This window comes from Micropterus dolomieu, linkage group LG13 (assembly GCF_021292245.1).
Source record: "Micropterus dolomieu isolate WLL.071019.BEF.003 ecotype Adirondacks linkage group LG13, ASM2129224v1, whole genome shotgun sequence".
Classification (NCBI taxonomy): Eukaryota; Metazoa; Chordata; class Actinopteri; order Centrarchiformes; family Centrarchidae; genus Micropterus; species Micropterus dolomieu.
Genome location: NC_060162.1, coordinates 27,010,559 through 27,026,453, shown reverse-complemented (window position 1 = coordinate 27,026,453; position 15,895 = coordinate 27,010,559). Strand labels below are relative to the sequence as shown.

General features: G+C 43.7%; 2 protein-coding genes across 4 annotated transcripts in view; both read right to left on the bottom strand.

Moving 5' to 3' along the window:
- Positions 1-15,895, bottom strand: part of LOC123981564 (pro-neuregulin-3, membrane-bound isoform-like) — a 580,451-nt gene that overhangs the window by 96,302 nt on the left and 468,254 nt on the right. The window lies entirely within an intron of this gene.
- The window catches only part of tln1 (talin 1), a 72,233-nt gene that overhangs the window by 25,027 nt on the left and 31,311 nt on the right, over positions 1-15,895 (bottom strand). The window contains exons 13-38 of the mRNA XM_046066493.1: positions 15,817-15,893; positions 15,372-15,552; positions 14,277-14,390; positions 14,064-14,172; positions 13,066-13,274; positions 12,885-12,983; positions 11,116-11,283; positions 10,704-10,998; positions 10,396-10,562; positions 10,154-10,282; positions 9,410-9,523; positions 8,877-8,990; positions 8,260-8,394; positions 7,661-7,789; positions 7,387-7,489; positions 7,092-7,300; positions 6,658-6,777; positions 5,509-5,706; positions 4,840-4,979; positions 4,653-4,746; positions 4,346-4,435; positions 2,514-2,636; positions 2,225-2,368; positions 1,933-2,094; positions 792-932; positions 351-532 (exon numbers count right to left, since the gene is read on the bottom strand). Of these exons, the coding sequence (XP_045922449.1) occupies positions 351-532; positions 792-932; positions 1,933-2,094; positions 2,225-2,368; positions 2,514-2,636; positions 4,346-4,435; positions 4,653-4,746; positions 4,840-4,979; positions 5,509-5,706; positions 6,658-6,777; positions 7,092-7,300; positions 7,387-7,489; positions 7,661-7,789; positions 8,260-8,394; positions 8,877-8,990; positions 9,410-9,523; positions 10,154-10,282; positions 10,396-10,562; positions 10,704-10,998; positions 11,116-11,283; positions 12,885-12,983; positions 13,066-13,274; positions 14,064-14,172; positions 14,277-14,390; positions 15,372-15,552; positions 15,817-15,893 (3,746 nt within the window). The remainder of the gene's footprint in view (positions 1-350; positions 533-791; positions 933-1,932; positions 2,095-2,224; positions 2,369-2,513; positions 2,637-4,345; positions 4,436-4,652; positions 4,747-4,839; positions 4,980-5,508; positions 5,707-6,657; positions 6,778-7,091; positions 7,301-7,386; positions 7,490-7,660; positions 7,790-8,259; positions 8,395-8,876; positions 8,991-9,409; positions 9,524-10,153; positions 10,283-10,395; positions 10,563-10,703; positions 10,999-11,115; positions 11,284-12,884; positions 12,984-13,065; positions 13,275-14,063; positions 14,173-14,276; positions 14,391-15,371; positions 15,553-15,816; positions 15,894-15,895) is intronic.

Here is a 15,895-nt window from a genome sequence, read left to right as displayed (position 1 = left end):
TCTTTTAATTGGATATCTGTTGTGGTGTGTGACCTCCTTAAAAAATATGGCTGTGTTTTTCCCAATTTTGAGAAATATATAGTAGGCTGGTCCGATCAAAAACGCAACTTTTGAACTATATTTACTATAGTCAGCTATAGCAACCACAAGTTAAAAGTCAAAACAGGAAGTGGAACAAATGAGAAAAGGGGCAGTCCTCACATGTTTCAGATTACCTTCCTGTATCACTGTTAACAGAGTAGAGCCGGCTCTACTAAAGTAGGAAGTAGCGATAAGTATATATAGTTATGTCAGACTAGGAGATGATGGGAGGCAGCTCAGCCAGCAGTAGCGGTGGCAGTAGAGTTTACCTCATGTTGGTGATGAGCCTCTTGATGGAGTCAGACACAGTTCGGGAGTGTCCGGCCAGCACAGACCACTTGGGGGGGTCTTTGGGGTTGACAGCCAGAGAGCGGGCAGTCTGGATCAGGCCGGTCGAGCTCTCCAGCATGGTCTTTGCTGCCGCCAAGATGGGCTCCATGGCTGCATGACCCTGAGGACGGTGAGTGGACATGAGAATGATCGCACAAGATTTAACCTCAATGAGACTGGTAGCATCCAGGCACACACCCTTAGTAGTGCTTTCCCCTTACTTACAGACTCAATGACTTCAATGAGCACTGAACAAGTCAGCACAAAACAACAGTACTCAAACTGCCCCCGTGCTATTCAATCATTTCACGTAAGAGTAGATAGTTAACTATCATTGTCAGCTCACATTTCCAAATGAATTTCCGACTGAATATACATACCTCGGGGCTGATCTGAGCAGGAATGCTGGCAAACTCTGGGTTGGAGGCGAAGGCAGTCAGGTTGTCCACAGCTTCTATGAGAGGACCAGTGGCAGCCTTACACTTCTCTCTGTTCTCATGGTTAAAGGCTCCGTCCAAAGCCTGCACAGGGGATATGGTTTTTAGCCATGATTTCACACGTTGATATGTCCCAGGGGCTATCTGAAGCTTGTATATAGGGGCCAAAACACTAAGCAAATTGACATATATTTGAAGTACTATATTGTCTAAATAAATAAAACGAATAAATAAAGCAGATGCAATCTACAGAAAACTCCAAGAGGTAAACTAACCTAATCCTACTACCCAGTGGTCCCAAGAAATTACATTACATCAGTCTATAGCATTGGTTAAACAGGTGAAATACAATAAATGGAAATAACAGTACAATTTTAACAGAAAAGCTAATTTAGTCCCCCGGCCGTTTAAGGGATTCAAGCTTCAACATATTTGAGTAGTAACTGCTTTTTGAAAGCTGACACAGAAAAAATACATTTTTATAGTATAATCCATTTCATTCCATACCTGTGGACCTCTGCAATCCACACTAAAACTTGTGTGTTTAAGTTTGCGTTTTTTACCCATTACAAGATGCTTTTTCCTCATCTTATTAAATGCAAGGTGGGGTGAATTATAATAAGGTCTGTGCATATGTACTGCATTATAAAGGCAGAAAGTTTAACTCATTAAAGTGACATAATGCATTGTTTACTGCATCAACCTTACTGCCACCCCCTCCCTAAACAACATTCTAACATTGGATTTGGGGACTTTTTTTTTCCTTTGACATTTAGTGATTGGTCAGATGTGTGGGGGTGTCACATTAAGCCGGCTCCATCGAGCTCTCTTTTTTGTCACAACTATATCTGTATCTGAACAATTCATCATGTCTCACCCCTCTCTAGACCGCAGGCTTTTCACTACGCCTTCACATCCGGTCATTCAGAACACTTCCGTTTTTAGACACGGTCCACTGCCAACTGTTTAAGCTATTTAGTTAGCAGAGCGAAGAACTACAAACCAGACATGTGCTTTCACTCAACACAGATTATTTGCTTTTCATGTCATTGATAATGAATTTAAAAGGACTTGTACTACAAACCTTTATGGACTTGACCAGGTTGGCAGTGGTGTTGGCCACCTCCTTGGCTGACTGGACAAACTGCCTCTTGGCAACAGGGTTGGCAGTTCTGGAAGATGCCAGGCGGCAGGCGTTACACAGCGCAGAGGTGTGTTTGGCAACAATGGTGGCTGCAGAGAGCACCTGGGCAGGGAGACAGTGCGCTGGGGTGAATCGAGGACGTTTTCAACCACATTCAACTCACTAACCCAAGACTAAGAAAACTGATGATATAACTGGCCATTAGTGTGACTGCTGTGATGTCAGCATGTACCTGAGATTGGGTGCAGGCTGGGTCCACCAGGTTCTGGCAGGCCATCTGAATAGACTGATTAGCCCGGGCAAACTGGGCGGGGTCCACCAGGCCCTTCTGACCTGCTGAACTGTTGGGGTCTGATACTCCCACCAGATAGGCAGCCTAGGGATATCAGCAGATCACTGGTCAGGTCATGTTGCGGAAATATTACAAGTGCACATCTTACAAACACAATCAAAACACACACCTTTCCAGCCTGGTGTCAGGCCAGCACAATAATAAAGTAACCTTCAGGAACGGTTTTTACCTGTGCAGCTGCTTCAGTCAGACCACACAGGGCTTTGGAGCCAGCACTGACTGAATCACCAAACTCTGGCAAGTTGGAGTTCTTGGCATTGTGGGAAATGCCAGCCATGGACTCACCAAGGACCTGTCAACAAGGAAAGCAGAGATTCACACAAGTGACACGGGAGAGGGTGACATGAGAATCTCAGGAGAATGACTCCCATTACAAAGAATACTGTCTAGACCTGCTCTATACAAAAAGATCAATGAGGTAACTGTTGTTATCAATTAGCGCTGGATAAAAGAAAATTTAATTATGTCCCAGAGATAAAATAATCAGAAGGTGTTTATTCATATTAGAAATGCAGATATATATTTATATAAATAAACGGACGTGATTCCCATCCGGGCCCGCTTCCCTTTGTTTCCTGACCTGTCCCGGTCCCATGATGAATAGTGAAATTGTCTTCCATCCCACCCTTGACCCACATGATTCCCGAAAAAATTGTCAACCTATATGACACAGTTTAATTTGGACAATGTTTTCATTGTCTTTTTGTGCGTCTTATGCTGAGCAATTCACTGAGCAAACTGGGATCAACAAAACTTCAGAAGCAAAGCAGCAGCTGAAATAGTAATGCACGACCATCACAGATAACTATAGTGGGATATATATTTATAGTAGAAGTAGGATGGGTATCGAACCTGAATACTTTGTTGGTGAAAACTGTCAAGTACTGAGAGCAGATGCTGATATAAATAAATAAAAATTCTTCATGTAAACAGTTCTTAAGTTCTTGTATTTAGGAAACATTTAACATTTGAGAACATTGGTGTAAATATTTCTCTAAGTAAAGTTTAGGTATATTAAATCAGCACTATTATCACAAACATTCTTCTTCAAATAGTGGAAACATGTTTGGCCTTACAGCGCAGTGACTGGAAGGACAAAGAGACACGGACAGAATGTGGTTTAATATTTAAAGGATGACAAATGATTTCACTATTTTTCACATTTTTATCAACAGCTCAACCTCAAAAATCCACAACTGCTGATAAACTCAACACTAGGGTTGGGTATCATTTAAAATTTTACGATACCAGTACCAAAACTATTACCCTTACAGTGATACCGATACCAATTGAGTACTTCATTCGATACCTTGCATAAAATGTCCCCTGTTGAAGCTACAGTAGTTGATTGGTAGCTTATTATTATTTTTTATTGTTGTAATGGACAAGCAGGGTTATCCATTTTATTTTTCTTGTTTCAAGTAACTGCTACATAAAAAGTTTTGGAAAATTGTATCAGATCGCTCCTCATCCTAATTAGTTCATCCTCACTGGTAGTAGTAGCCTATAAGGGGAAAGATAGAAGTTTTGATACGTGTGTTGAAAGTAAACAACTGAAAATTATTTTGTTAACTTTCGACGAACAAAGACGACAGTCACAAGTATAAAACGAGAAAGCAGTCTGTTTAAACAAGTCACTAAAATACACTAAAGATACAAAAAGAGTAAAGAGAGGCTGCACATCCAGCTGATCAAACTACCTACACATGATCTGGTTACAAAAAGTAGGCCTAGGTATCGAATGAAGTACTGGAAACGTAACGCAGCTTTAAAGGAATTTCACTGGAATATTTCTAACACTGAAGGAGAGCACTATTGTCTCTTGGGACAGCCCTTCCTCTTAGAATTAAATGTTTTATACAGGGAGGCAGCACCTCCTGTAAGATACAGTAAAGTGGATTCATTATTTAGCAAAGGAGTAATGAAATGATCGGAGGTGGAGCAAATGATGGGAAGGTAGAGAACCAAACAAAAGAAGAGCAGCAGGGAAGTATGGTCTACCTTAGAGTTCTCCATGACGCTGTCGATGCAGTCAAAGTACGACAGTTCATTGACGGCTTCTGTCGGGTTCTCCAGCATCCCCTGCACAGACTGCACACAAACACATCACAGTCACAACACACACAAGAAAACACACACTGTACCTACATATGTCAGCTGAATGGCACATGACCGCTGTACTGTCTTCGTGCTGGAACCAAGTCCTCCTTTTATCATTTTCTTTTATTTTTCATCTGGGTTTTCATAACCCAGACTAAATCAGGAATGGGTCAATGGGATAGATGGACGGTTGTAAGATGGTTGTTACCTCCAGCTCTCTGAGCGCATTGTCACACTCCTTCTGTCCCGGTGCCTGCTGAGTGCACATGGTGATGAGCTGGTTGATACTGTCTGTAACTGCCCTGTGGACATAAAGGATCAGAGATGTAGAAGACAGAAAGCGAGACAGTTAAAGAAACTATGCAAACAAAGAGTGGGACAGGAACGTTCCTTACCGAGCAGCGGCTGCTAGCTGGTTCTTGAGGTTGGGGGAGCTGGGGTCAGTGGACAGGGCTTTGGCTGCCAGCAGCAGCTTGCTGGATGACATGGAGATTGTCTTCAGGTTGTACACCACCTGTGTCTGGTCCTCTTTAGACTGGAGAAGAGGAGGAGGAAGTTATGTAGAGAATTTCAAAAACTTTATAGCAACTGTACCATACAACTTCTTAGTGAAATGAACACACACACTGTAGTTTATTTTGACTCGGTCCCACATAAACCGTCCTGCTGCCCCAAAGACCCGCTAGAGCACCACATGTCGATCAATCCGCCGCTGAAAGTAGTCCTCAACAAATGCACTATTGCACTACTGTGAGCAGGTCAGAATTTAGCCTCTTTTAAAAATGAAACTATATATTTGTGAACCATTTTTAAAGATTTACATCTTCAGTGGGAACTGAGGGCTGTTTCTATTTCTATTTATTGCGAAATATCCAGTGTATTCACTTTTAACGTAATACCAGATAACATCTCTGTGTTTCTCTGCAAAAATGCACCAGTGGGTCGGCAAATATCCCCACGCGACAGTTAATATACCTGGGCAGCCCGCCCGAGTACAGTCTATATGTGGAAAACACTGGCCAGCATCACTATTGTGTGTGAAAGTCTTCTCTGATCATACTGACTTGGGATGTTCCTGCCATGTCAACACCGGCATCCAGGAAGGTCCTGAAATCCTGTCCAAACTTGCTGGTGGCCCTGGCCAGGTCCTGGGTTGTCCCTCTGGACGACTGAACCACCTCGTTGGCCGACTGGTTCAGACCGGCCGCCACCTCGTTGAGCTGAGCCTGAACCTCCTGGAAGCTCCTTCCACTGGACGGGAACTACAGAGGGGGGAGAAGAAGCCCTTTAAAAGCCCTGAAGCCAGGATCCTGCCTACATCTGCGATTTGATAACTCCCTACAAGCAGGACTGATGCCTGAGATCCTCCGGCAGAGCTCCACTAATGGTTTCATAGTCTCTTCTTGTCACTAAAGGTGACCAGGCTCCTGCTCTTTAGGGCCCCTCAGCTGTGGAACTCCCTACCTTGAGATCTCAGGGAGGCAAACTCAGTGGCCTCTTTTAAATCTCTTCTCAAGTCTCACTTTAAATGTATGGCGTTTTTATAAACATTGTATTATTGCTGTTACTGTTTTATTATTTGTTGTTGATTTTTATTTACTTTAATTCATTTATATATATTTTATAAGTATGGGTCTTGTTTGTTTCTACTGTACAGCACTTTGTAACTTTTTTAAAGTGCTATACAAATAAAGTTATTATTAGAGTCTCCAACAGTGTCTGTCTGTTGTTTGCTGCAGAGCAGGTCGTGTACTGTGACTTTACCAGAGCTGAAAACAGCTGCCTGCTGCTGCTGGAAACCAGGCTGATGAGAGTGCAGAGACTGAACCACGCAGTAGAGCTGAGGATCGTGAAACCAAAACAGTGAGGTAAAAATGTTAAAAAGCTCTGGAGAGCCGAGGGGAGCTGCAGAGGTGGTCGTTCTGTGTGGGGTCATCACTACGTAGCAACACCTTTCACATTTGATCCAATGTTAATATAAACATATTGATTAGTTCAGCTTAAAGTTGTGACATTAACATGGATGTTACCGTTATTTAGGACCAGACCACACACACTGCTGTTATTACATTTTGTGTGGATTGAAGAAACTGCTACTAGGCTTGGTCCACTAATCCAGAGGATCTTCACTATGAAATCCACAAAACCAAGTAAAAAAAATAAACATTCAGCTCACCACTATTTCTACACCAGCAGTAATCTATCTCACTTACAGAATCAGACAGGAGTGTCTTGCTGGCTTCGCCCACAGTGCGGATGGCGTTGTCCACATCCCTCTGGCCAGGAAGGCAGTTCACACATCTGTTCAGGGCCTGAGACACTGCCTTAGCCACCTACACACACACACACACACACACACACACACACACACACACACACACACACACACACACACACTGTTCAGTGACAACAAGTCAAACAGCTTTCATGTCTCTGCAGGTTGAGTCGTTGTCTTACCACTCACCAGCCAACAGTCTCACTTCACAGCTCGAGTCATGTTCTCATGTCACTACATGCTAAAGCTAATGCTATCATCTACAGCATATGTTAGAGCATCGGACAAGGCAGCCTGCAGATACAGTACTATATGCAGACGACATTATCTAAATGGAATATGATGGGCCAATGACATCAGTCTGTCTCTGACCTGGGCCAGCCTCTGCTGACTCTCTGCATCTCCGGGCTTGGCGATGGCCCTCTTGGTCTCTTCGATCAGGTTGGCTGACTTATCCATGACGTCGCCGGCGCAGTCCAGCATGGCGTTACGTGCTGGTGCGTCAGCCGTGGTGGCAGCGACTCCTCTGGCGGCCGAGGCCAAGGACTTCAGAGCCTGGGCCACGTCTCTGGCTGCCATGCCTGGATCCAACAGGAGAGAGGAACTTCAGCGTGTGGTACGGATGAATGCACTTGTTACTAAGGAGGTGTGTTTATGTCGAACCCACCTGTGTAGTTCTCGTTGCCCTGGGTGGCCTCACTCAGCAGCTGGGCGATGGCTGAGCTCACAGCCTTGGTGCTGGTTCCCAGATCCTGGGAGCATTTCTCAAGCTGAACAACACAGCAAAGAGTCACGGTAAGAAACAAACAGTTACTCATACGGTTCTAAATATATTTCATCAGCTTGTCTATTTAGTCATCTGGGAAACGAAGCTTATCCTGCTGTTGGCATCAGGTTCACAGCATGGCACACCCTGGTGAGGAATAAAGTCCATGTCTCACCGTCTCTCCTGGCAGCGGTTTGAGTCTGCCCCCCTCCGCAGAAGCCTTGGCCTCCTGGATATCTTTCTCTAGATCTCTCACTGTTGACAGAGCATTGTCTATCTCCAACGGTCCGCACGCTTCCTGAGCCTGCGAGCGCGCGCACACACACGCACACACACACACACACACACACACACACACGTCAAAAATGCAAAAGCCTTATCTGTGTTGTGTTTGGCAATGCAACAGGCTTATTTTCCCATTCACACAAGAGAGATCTTCTTCTGGAGAAGAGCAAACAATCAATATTAAATTATTAGTTGATAGCAATACAGATGAAAAATATGGCAAATATTTATAAAATGGTTTGTGAATAATTACCAACATAAATCACATGTGTGTCATGATCTGTTGGGTCATGTACAGCTAGTCAGCCTTCTGTACAGGGGAAAAAAACGCTCGTTTGCCCTGAAATCAATACGCTTCTAATCTGATGCAGGTTTCTGTCCAGCACCGCCCTCTGGTCGGCTCTCGCTGTGAAATTCTTAAAAGTGTGTTAATGTTGAGTCCACATCATAAAGAAAATATAATAAAGATATAATAAAGGTGTGGAGTACCTTCTGTGCAGCAGTGCGGAGCTCAGCCAGGGCAGTGGCCAGGTTCTTAGCACACTGGCTGAGCTGCATAGCTGAGGCCTGGTCACTGATGGTGGGAACTGTAGCCTTGGCAGCTGTAACCATCTTGGCACCAGGCTGGAGGAGGAGAGGACAGTCAAACTATTGCACTTAAACAAGATTAACTTCATGATATTGGATGGACGAAGAACATACTGATGCAATAGCTGTTCTAAAAGCCTTACATTAGATTTATCCTCTGGACCATGATTTTGTTTTTCATTTCTGAATGTGCTGTTTCAGCTCACAACTCAGACACTGATACCAGGTTATTTAAGAACATTACATAAATAAACTTTAGACTTGAGGCTTGCTTACGTTCAGTAATCCATCACAGTAGATATCATATTAGCATTTATTTTAGTGTTGCATTATTGTTGCTTGGTAATGCGACATCAGAAAAGATCACATGACTTACATAACCACCAAATATACTTATTCATCACTACTGGACTGTTCTGTCAGTGCATTTTCTATTCTGTTAGGAGTCCTGTTACTGTACTGCTATAGAACATGTTCACTCTTCACTGAGTGACTGAAGCTGGTGGTGCGAGAGTCACCTGCAGAAAGTTCTGGCTGGCACTGATGAGGGCCAGCTGAGTGCTGGGGCTGTCAGGCTGAGACTGGCTGCCTCGGACTCCCTGAACCAGCTGAGGGATCTGCTCTGCCACCACCTGATGGCGCACACACACACACACACACACACACACACACCTCACTTTAAGTCTAACGGAATACAAACTGCATATTTTTTATATATAGCATATAGATCTGCTTTGATAGTATATTCCCCATGCTTTAAATAAAAAAAAAAAGGGTAATGAAAAGGGAGACCGTTTGCTTTTATGTTTTTTTTATATTAGTCAGAATGCCATTCAATCCTCTGTAATGTCATCATGTTTAGTAGAAAAATAAAAAATATGTCAAATGACTTGAATGGCTTTCTGACCTCAAACCAAAATAAAATGTGTGACAGGATTATACATAAAGAGTGAGCACAGACAAAAACGTGAAACTGATAAAACAAAACAAAGCTACCATCTGTGCAGTGTGCTGAAATGAACAGACAGAAGCAGGTAGGGAGTGTGTTTACCTTGCAGCTCTGGACGAGCTGCTGCTGGGCAGCCTGGTTCTTGTTGGAGGAGGCAGCGTGCTGCGCAGCCGCTATGGTCTGAGTGGCTGCTGCTGCTGCCTGTTTGGCTGCATTCTGACAGAAAAACAGATGGGTCAGCTTAAAACACTGAGCTTGTAAATGACTAGCACTAGCAGCTAATATCAGCGGATTAGCATAACTAATATGGGCATGCTTCTCTCTACAGCATATCGCCTTGAAACTACATAAAGGTTTTTATTTGGATGCCTGGTGAGCATCTGGAAAAGCAGGCTGTAGTATCATTAGGTGAAGCTGGGTTTTTACATGTTATACCACAGCACGTGGTAGCATACCAAAAGAACGGGATTAAAGTTTAGAATCAAGTGAAGGGGCCGTGTATGTCTCAGATATTCTGCAGTCTGGTATTAATGATGAGAGGATGAGCAACGTGTTCAGCAAGTCAGCAGAGTTCTATACAAGGAAACACAGTAAATATGGGACTTGAAACATGCTAGTTGTCTAATAAAAGTGGACCACAGCATAATATTTAATGATAATCTGTCCTCGTAAGCTAAACTGACCAGCTGACTACTTTATTAAAACATACTCTGCAACTCTGGTCTGAGCTGGACTCGTACCGGCGACTCTCCGGTTCGCACCCTAAGCCTTACGGACTGAGCTACTGCCCCACCACTCCGCGCTAAATGTAAATGTTGCTCAGATTTCTTTCCGCTTCCCTTTTACCTCCAGCTTGTTGACCAGCCGTTTCTTGATGGCATTCTGGGCGGCAGCGTTGGTGGCCATGCGGAGACCTTCAGCAGCCTCTCGCAACTTCTGCTGCTGCTCCTCACTGTCAGGGTTTGCTGCGGCACCCTGGGGCGAAATGCACGCACATCATTACACAATGACAGACTTACCGAAATGAAGAACAAGTCTGTTCATTGCGTTAAGCGCAGACATAATAAAAGAGAAAGACAAAGGCAGACCTTGGCAGCCTCCACCATCTTGGCGGTGGCATCAGCGAGCAGCTTAGCGGCTGACAGCAGTTTGCGCGAGTTCTCCAGATCCGACTCTCCCTCTGCATCCATCTTGATGGCGTTGACCAGATCAGACGTGGCCTGGGCAAGGATACGAGCCTGACGGACCATCTCACCTGGTGAGTTATACGAGAGGTTATGCAAGGTGCGTAGGAGCGACGGACAGATCGATGGCACCATTTTGATACCCAGCTGTTAGCAGAAACAATGTGATCTGTGTGAGCCCTGTGGTCACGGCTTCAGCTCCCTTCACCTACCAGCGTCTCCCATTGAGCTGAAGATGTTCTCGGTGACATCCAGAATGCGGTCAGTGGCCTCTCCGTGGCGTCCAATAGGATGGCCCCCGCTGGCATACTGTTTGATGTGTTTAAGGAGCTCATTGAGGGCCTGAGTGACACCTGTGGCAGCCACGCCCACCTGTTTCAGGAGGCCCTCGTCATTGGTGGCCCCCTGTGACGCCTCCACGCAGCCTTCTACTGACTTGGCCACCAGCTTGCCTGCCTCGATCAGCTGCTCCTGGCACACCGGGGAGCTGATGGTTGGAGCCACCACCTGGATGAGAGATAAGATAGCGTATGCTTATGCGGCGTTCACACGCAACGGGGACACCCAAGTTCTGAACTTCCTGCGAGAAAACTCTTCTCCTCAGTTTTCGGACAGACTACTCACCCTGGTGCAGGCCACTAGCTGAGATGTGGACAGAGCACACTGAGTGGCTGCAGCAATGACCCGGTTCTGCTGGGAGGTGTCCTCTGTCTTCTGGGCCACGTTCTTAGCTTTGAGCACCAGAGCTGCCGCAGCGTTAGCCACAGCCTTCGCCAGCTGCATCAGCATGTCCTACCAGGGGAAAACACACACATCAGCTGGCATCACTCTCTCACTGCTGAGGGACAGTTAGTAATGTTAATGTGCTGTATAAATGTGAACGTTTTGAATTACATAGATTATTTATGAAAGGATTAATTTGATACATAATTAATATTAAATGAAGGGAAGTGGAATGAGGGAAGAAAGGTTGACTACTAAGGTCCTAGAGATGGTGGATGTAATCAAACTTGATTAGGCTTTATCTCTTCAAAGCTGCCCCCAGTAAATGCTGAAAGGTTCTATGTTGATGTTGCTTCATATTAATGCACTCAAACACCCACAAATCCTAAAATATCATCCCAGCTCGCTGTTGACTTGTTGAAACTTAACTCATCTGTGTTATTAAACAAGAGCTGGGAAGACATTTGGGGATTTAGCTGTTTTTCTGACTGTCTAAACTAAATCAGAAGTGTAGCATTGAAGGAAAGGTTTGTATATTTAGGTCTATTTAACTATGCTACTAGCTAAGGTTACGCTATGCACATGCTACGTTGAATGAATTCTCTGTGGCTGTGATGACTCTTCCTGTCCATACTGTCCTGTGATCCTTCAACTACACTGTAAGGAAAATAGGACAAAATCTACATTCTGTAGTTCTCCACAAATGAAGAGAGTATCTTCCCAAGTTTCCGTCTTTTTGGTGTGAAATTCCCTCTTTATGTCTACCTCTAGAGATTTTCCATTCTGAGCAGCAGTGGAGAAATTGTAACAGTACAGTCAGTCATTAAAGATTAAGATTAAAGAGAAAATAAAATTAAAATATAAGCTATAATAACCCCGTCCCTACCGGCTAATATCAATATGTCATCTAATATCAATATGGATTTGAATTGAATTATGATTGACAGATGACAGATTGAGCTATGATTTTGTTTGATTGAATTACTTACTACTACCTTTGTTGACTAAGAGATTGTTTTGATTAGCCTTTTAGAATGAAGTGTCTTAAGGACACATTTGTTACCAGCATTTGAAAATAAGAGGGGACTCTCCATCTGGCACCCCTGAAAGATCCGTTACCTAGAAACTTTCAAATATAGACACGAAACAGAGGGAACACAGGATACAGTTTTACAATAAAACAGAGACACTAGTCCTGATGGGTTTTCTTTTATTAACTTACTGATTCTTTTGGGGTTAAGCACTGCCATGGAAGCTTACTATCCTCAGACATTAGTGTTTTTGTTAGAAAGATGTTTTGTAAAAGTTAAGTTTACTTGTCAAATGTGGTACCTGAAAATCCATTTTAAATGAATGAAAATAATAGGCCATTTATTTGATTTATTTAAAGCACTTTTTTCTTTTTTACGGGACCTTGCTCACAGATCTGTAGTTCTTAAACATTCATGTAAATGTTCAGTCATTTAAAAACAAATGTGTTTTGTACAGATGCTTCCTCAATGAGGCCGAGTAATGTTACGCAGCAACGACTGACAATCCTAGCCAATAGAACATACTTCCTCTACATTACACATATACTATGAAGGCTTTTCTTTGAAGTGATGGCATTAATCAAGTACCATGTAAAAATAAAAGCAACACTGTAATAATCAAAGTTTAGATGAACACACCTGGAACTGTGGATCAGTGTCTGTCTCTCCTATGTGAGACAGCAGCTCTCCGCTGGCCTGGCCCACATTTCCCGCAGCCTGCAGCAGGTTCTGACGGGGCTACAACCAAAAAGATATTATGGACACAAACTCAGACAACAAAGAGTAGAAACATTGTGTCCATTGTGGTTTGGCTGTGTACCTCTGTGTTTGCAGGCTGAGCGGTCTTCAGCATGTCAGAGACGGCACAGGCCAGGTTCTTGGCAGCACCCAGCAACTGCTGCCCGTTTCCACCTTCATCCTCCATGAGCGCTGCCAGAAGTTTAACACCCTTTGACATCTCTGTCAGGTTGGAGGAGATTGTGGTAACAGCACAGCCCACCGCTGTGTAGTCAGTCTCTGCTGGGTCACCTGAGGACAGACAGATGGACAGATAGATAACTGTCTTCACCCCCACAGGGTCACACATAAGAAACTAATTCAGACAGAGTGAGTGTTGCTCAGGAGCCTCCAGGAGCGTCTCCTGATCTAATATGCTTGTTGTTAGCAACACATCACCTTCACTTTGGAAAATGAAATTTCAGCATTCTATAGTACATGGGATCAAATTGTATCTGTATCTTTCCATGTAATATGTAATCACTGAAACTGGCTATAGATTCCCATAGTTAACCTTCCAACAGCTGACAAACCTCCTCCCTCTAGGTCCTTACCAATTAATAAGGGTATCATCCTAAAATTTTCAAAGATGACACAATGCCTGAATGTTCAGCCTAACATACTGTGGTCTAGAGAAATGGTTTTTAGGCCGTGGTGTGAGGCTGAAGTATATAAAATGCACAACAATGTTTAACATGAAAAGCAGCTCGTCAACTGCACCAAACTGCTTTGGATCCTGAAAGCGGAAGACCTGTGTATTAAGAGATTCTAATATATCTTTCAGTATTTCACATGTGTTTTTGGGTCTATAGGTCTTGCATCATTAAAGAGTCATGGAAAATCTGTGTTTCACTCCCCTCTCTGGTGAAACTGTGTTGCACCCATCCAAGATGACACCGTGCATTGACACACCCTTGAGTATGTTTCTACATCACTTCTCTTTAAGCTGACTCTCTCGGGGGATGGCAGATCATGTTTTCCACAGCTCTGGTCTTACACATAGCGTTAAGAAGGGAGTATGGTGAAGCGCAGTGTTTCTACCTGCAGTGAGGTTGACCATGGAGGCAGTGCCTGCTGTGATGGCGTCTACCTGGGAATGGATCTCATGTTTGGACTCATCCATCTTGTTTTTGCGCCAGGCTTGGGATGCCTTGAACAAATAAACACAACCGTCTGGTGACAAAGATCTGGAATGGACTGTTACAGTACTCGCATCAATCCACTTGAACTCAAAATAGGAGAGTTAAATCTCACCGCGTCTGTTCCCAGTGGGGGAAGGGTATCAAAGTCATCCAGAGAGGCCTGGGCAGCCTGGACAGCCTGCATACTGGAGTTGATGGTTCCAGTCAGGGCTTGCTGTGCTGAAGTCTGTGGACACACAGATGTACTGTCACTAATATGACCCACAGTGTTATAGTCTAAAATCTGTTGGAGCTCTCAATATCAATTAAATCACTATTATTTAACTATTTAGCTATTAAAGCATAACTCTGGAGTTTTTCTTATTTCATTTTTCTTATTGTCAACCAATCTCATGTTCAGACCCAATCCAACATGTTTGTCCGTGTTTCCCAGTACTGTCCAACTTCCTGTCCGTGACTGAAGATGTAAATCTAAAAACCCCTTACAAAGTAATTTCTTAAACAGCTGCTCACTTTAGTTTTTATCAAACAAACAGGAGGAAACAGTGCATTTGTTGGGGATTAATCCACATGTGGCGCTATAGTGAGTATTTAGGGCAGCAGGACGGTGTATGTGGGACTGAGTCCAAATAAACTACAGTGTGTGTGTTCATGGTGATGAAGGAACATGTCAACCAGTGCAGTAGTGAGGCTCACTGAAGGGTTTGTAGTTTCTGGACAATAATGGCTAAGAAGTAGATTCACTATTGTTTTGAGTCTTAACAGGGATTTGATGACAGGACAACTGACTTTCCGAATTAACTTGAGGCTCAAAAATTATACTTTTACATTTTACCTTCACCCTTTCCCAACCTTCCTCCATACCAATAATAATAACAATAATAATAATAATACACACAACCTGTTAAATAACAAATTTTCTTCTGTAAAATAGTATGAATATGCCTCCACCTAAGGCTTACAGATAAAATGAGCTTTTCAGCTATAAATGGTGCAATAAATGTATTGTGTTTGTCAAATAAACAATAAACCAAACAAATGTTATTCTGTTTATGGTTTAATCCCTTTCAGCCATGCTTGCCTTACAAAAAAATCTACTATGATTCAGTTTAGTTAAACAAAGCCTCATTGAAGAGTCCCAGCAGGCTGGGTCCTACGCCCATATTCTACCAGCTAAAGCCTTTTGTGATGTATGTCTTTGGTTTACCAGTGGAGGCATGTGTCCTCGGTGCATCTGTCCACTGGTGATGTGCTGTTTGGCCTGGGGCATACTGCCCATCTGGAAGCTCTCTGGACCTCCAGCTCCTGAGCGCATGATGGCTGGCAGGGCCACGGAGCCCGTCTCCACCTTGCCCACCTTGTTGAACTGCTGCTGCAGCACTGTGGACCTGGAGTGATGTTAGAAAGAAAAGGAAAAGGAAAATTACTGACTCAATACAGGGTTTCACCTCGGAAATTGGGGGGCAGGGGTAAGCCCTCAAGCACTCCCTGCTGCTGACTACACTCTCTGGATTACAATCAAGATAGTAGGAAAACTGTGTCTAAAACTTCTGAAAACTGCTACTATCTACTGGTGGCCAGATGGAAAATATCTGTAAATGATTAAGAATCATCGGATGTATCAGTAACAAACACCCCACACAGACACTTACTTTTTGGGTGACACAGAGTCTTCTAGCATGGTTGATTCTTCATCTCCCTCCAGGCCAAAGTGGTCTTTGCTCTTTTTCT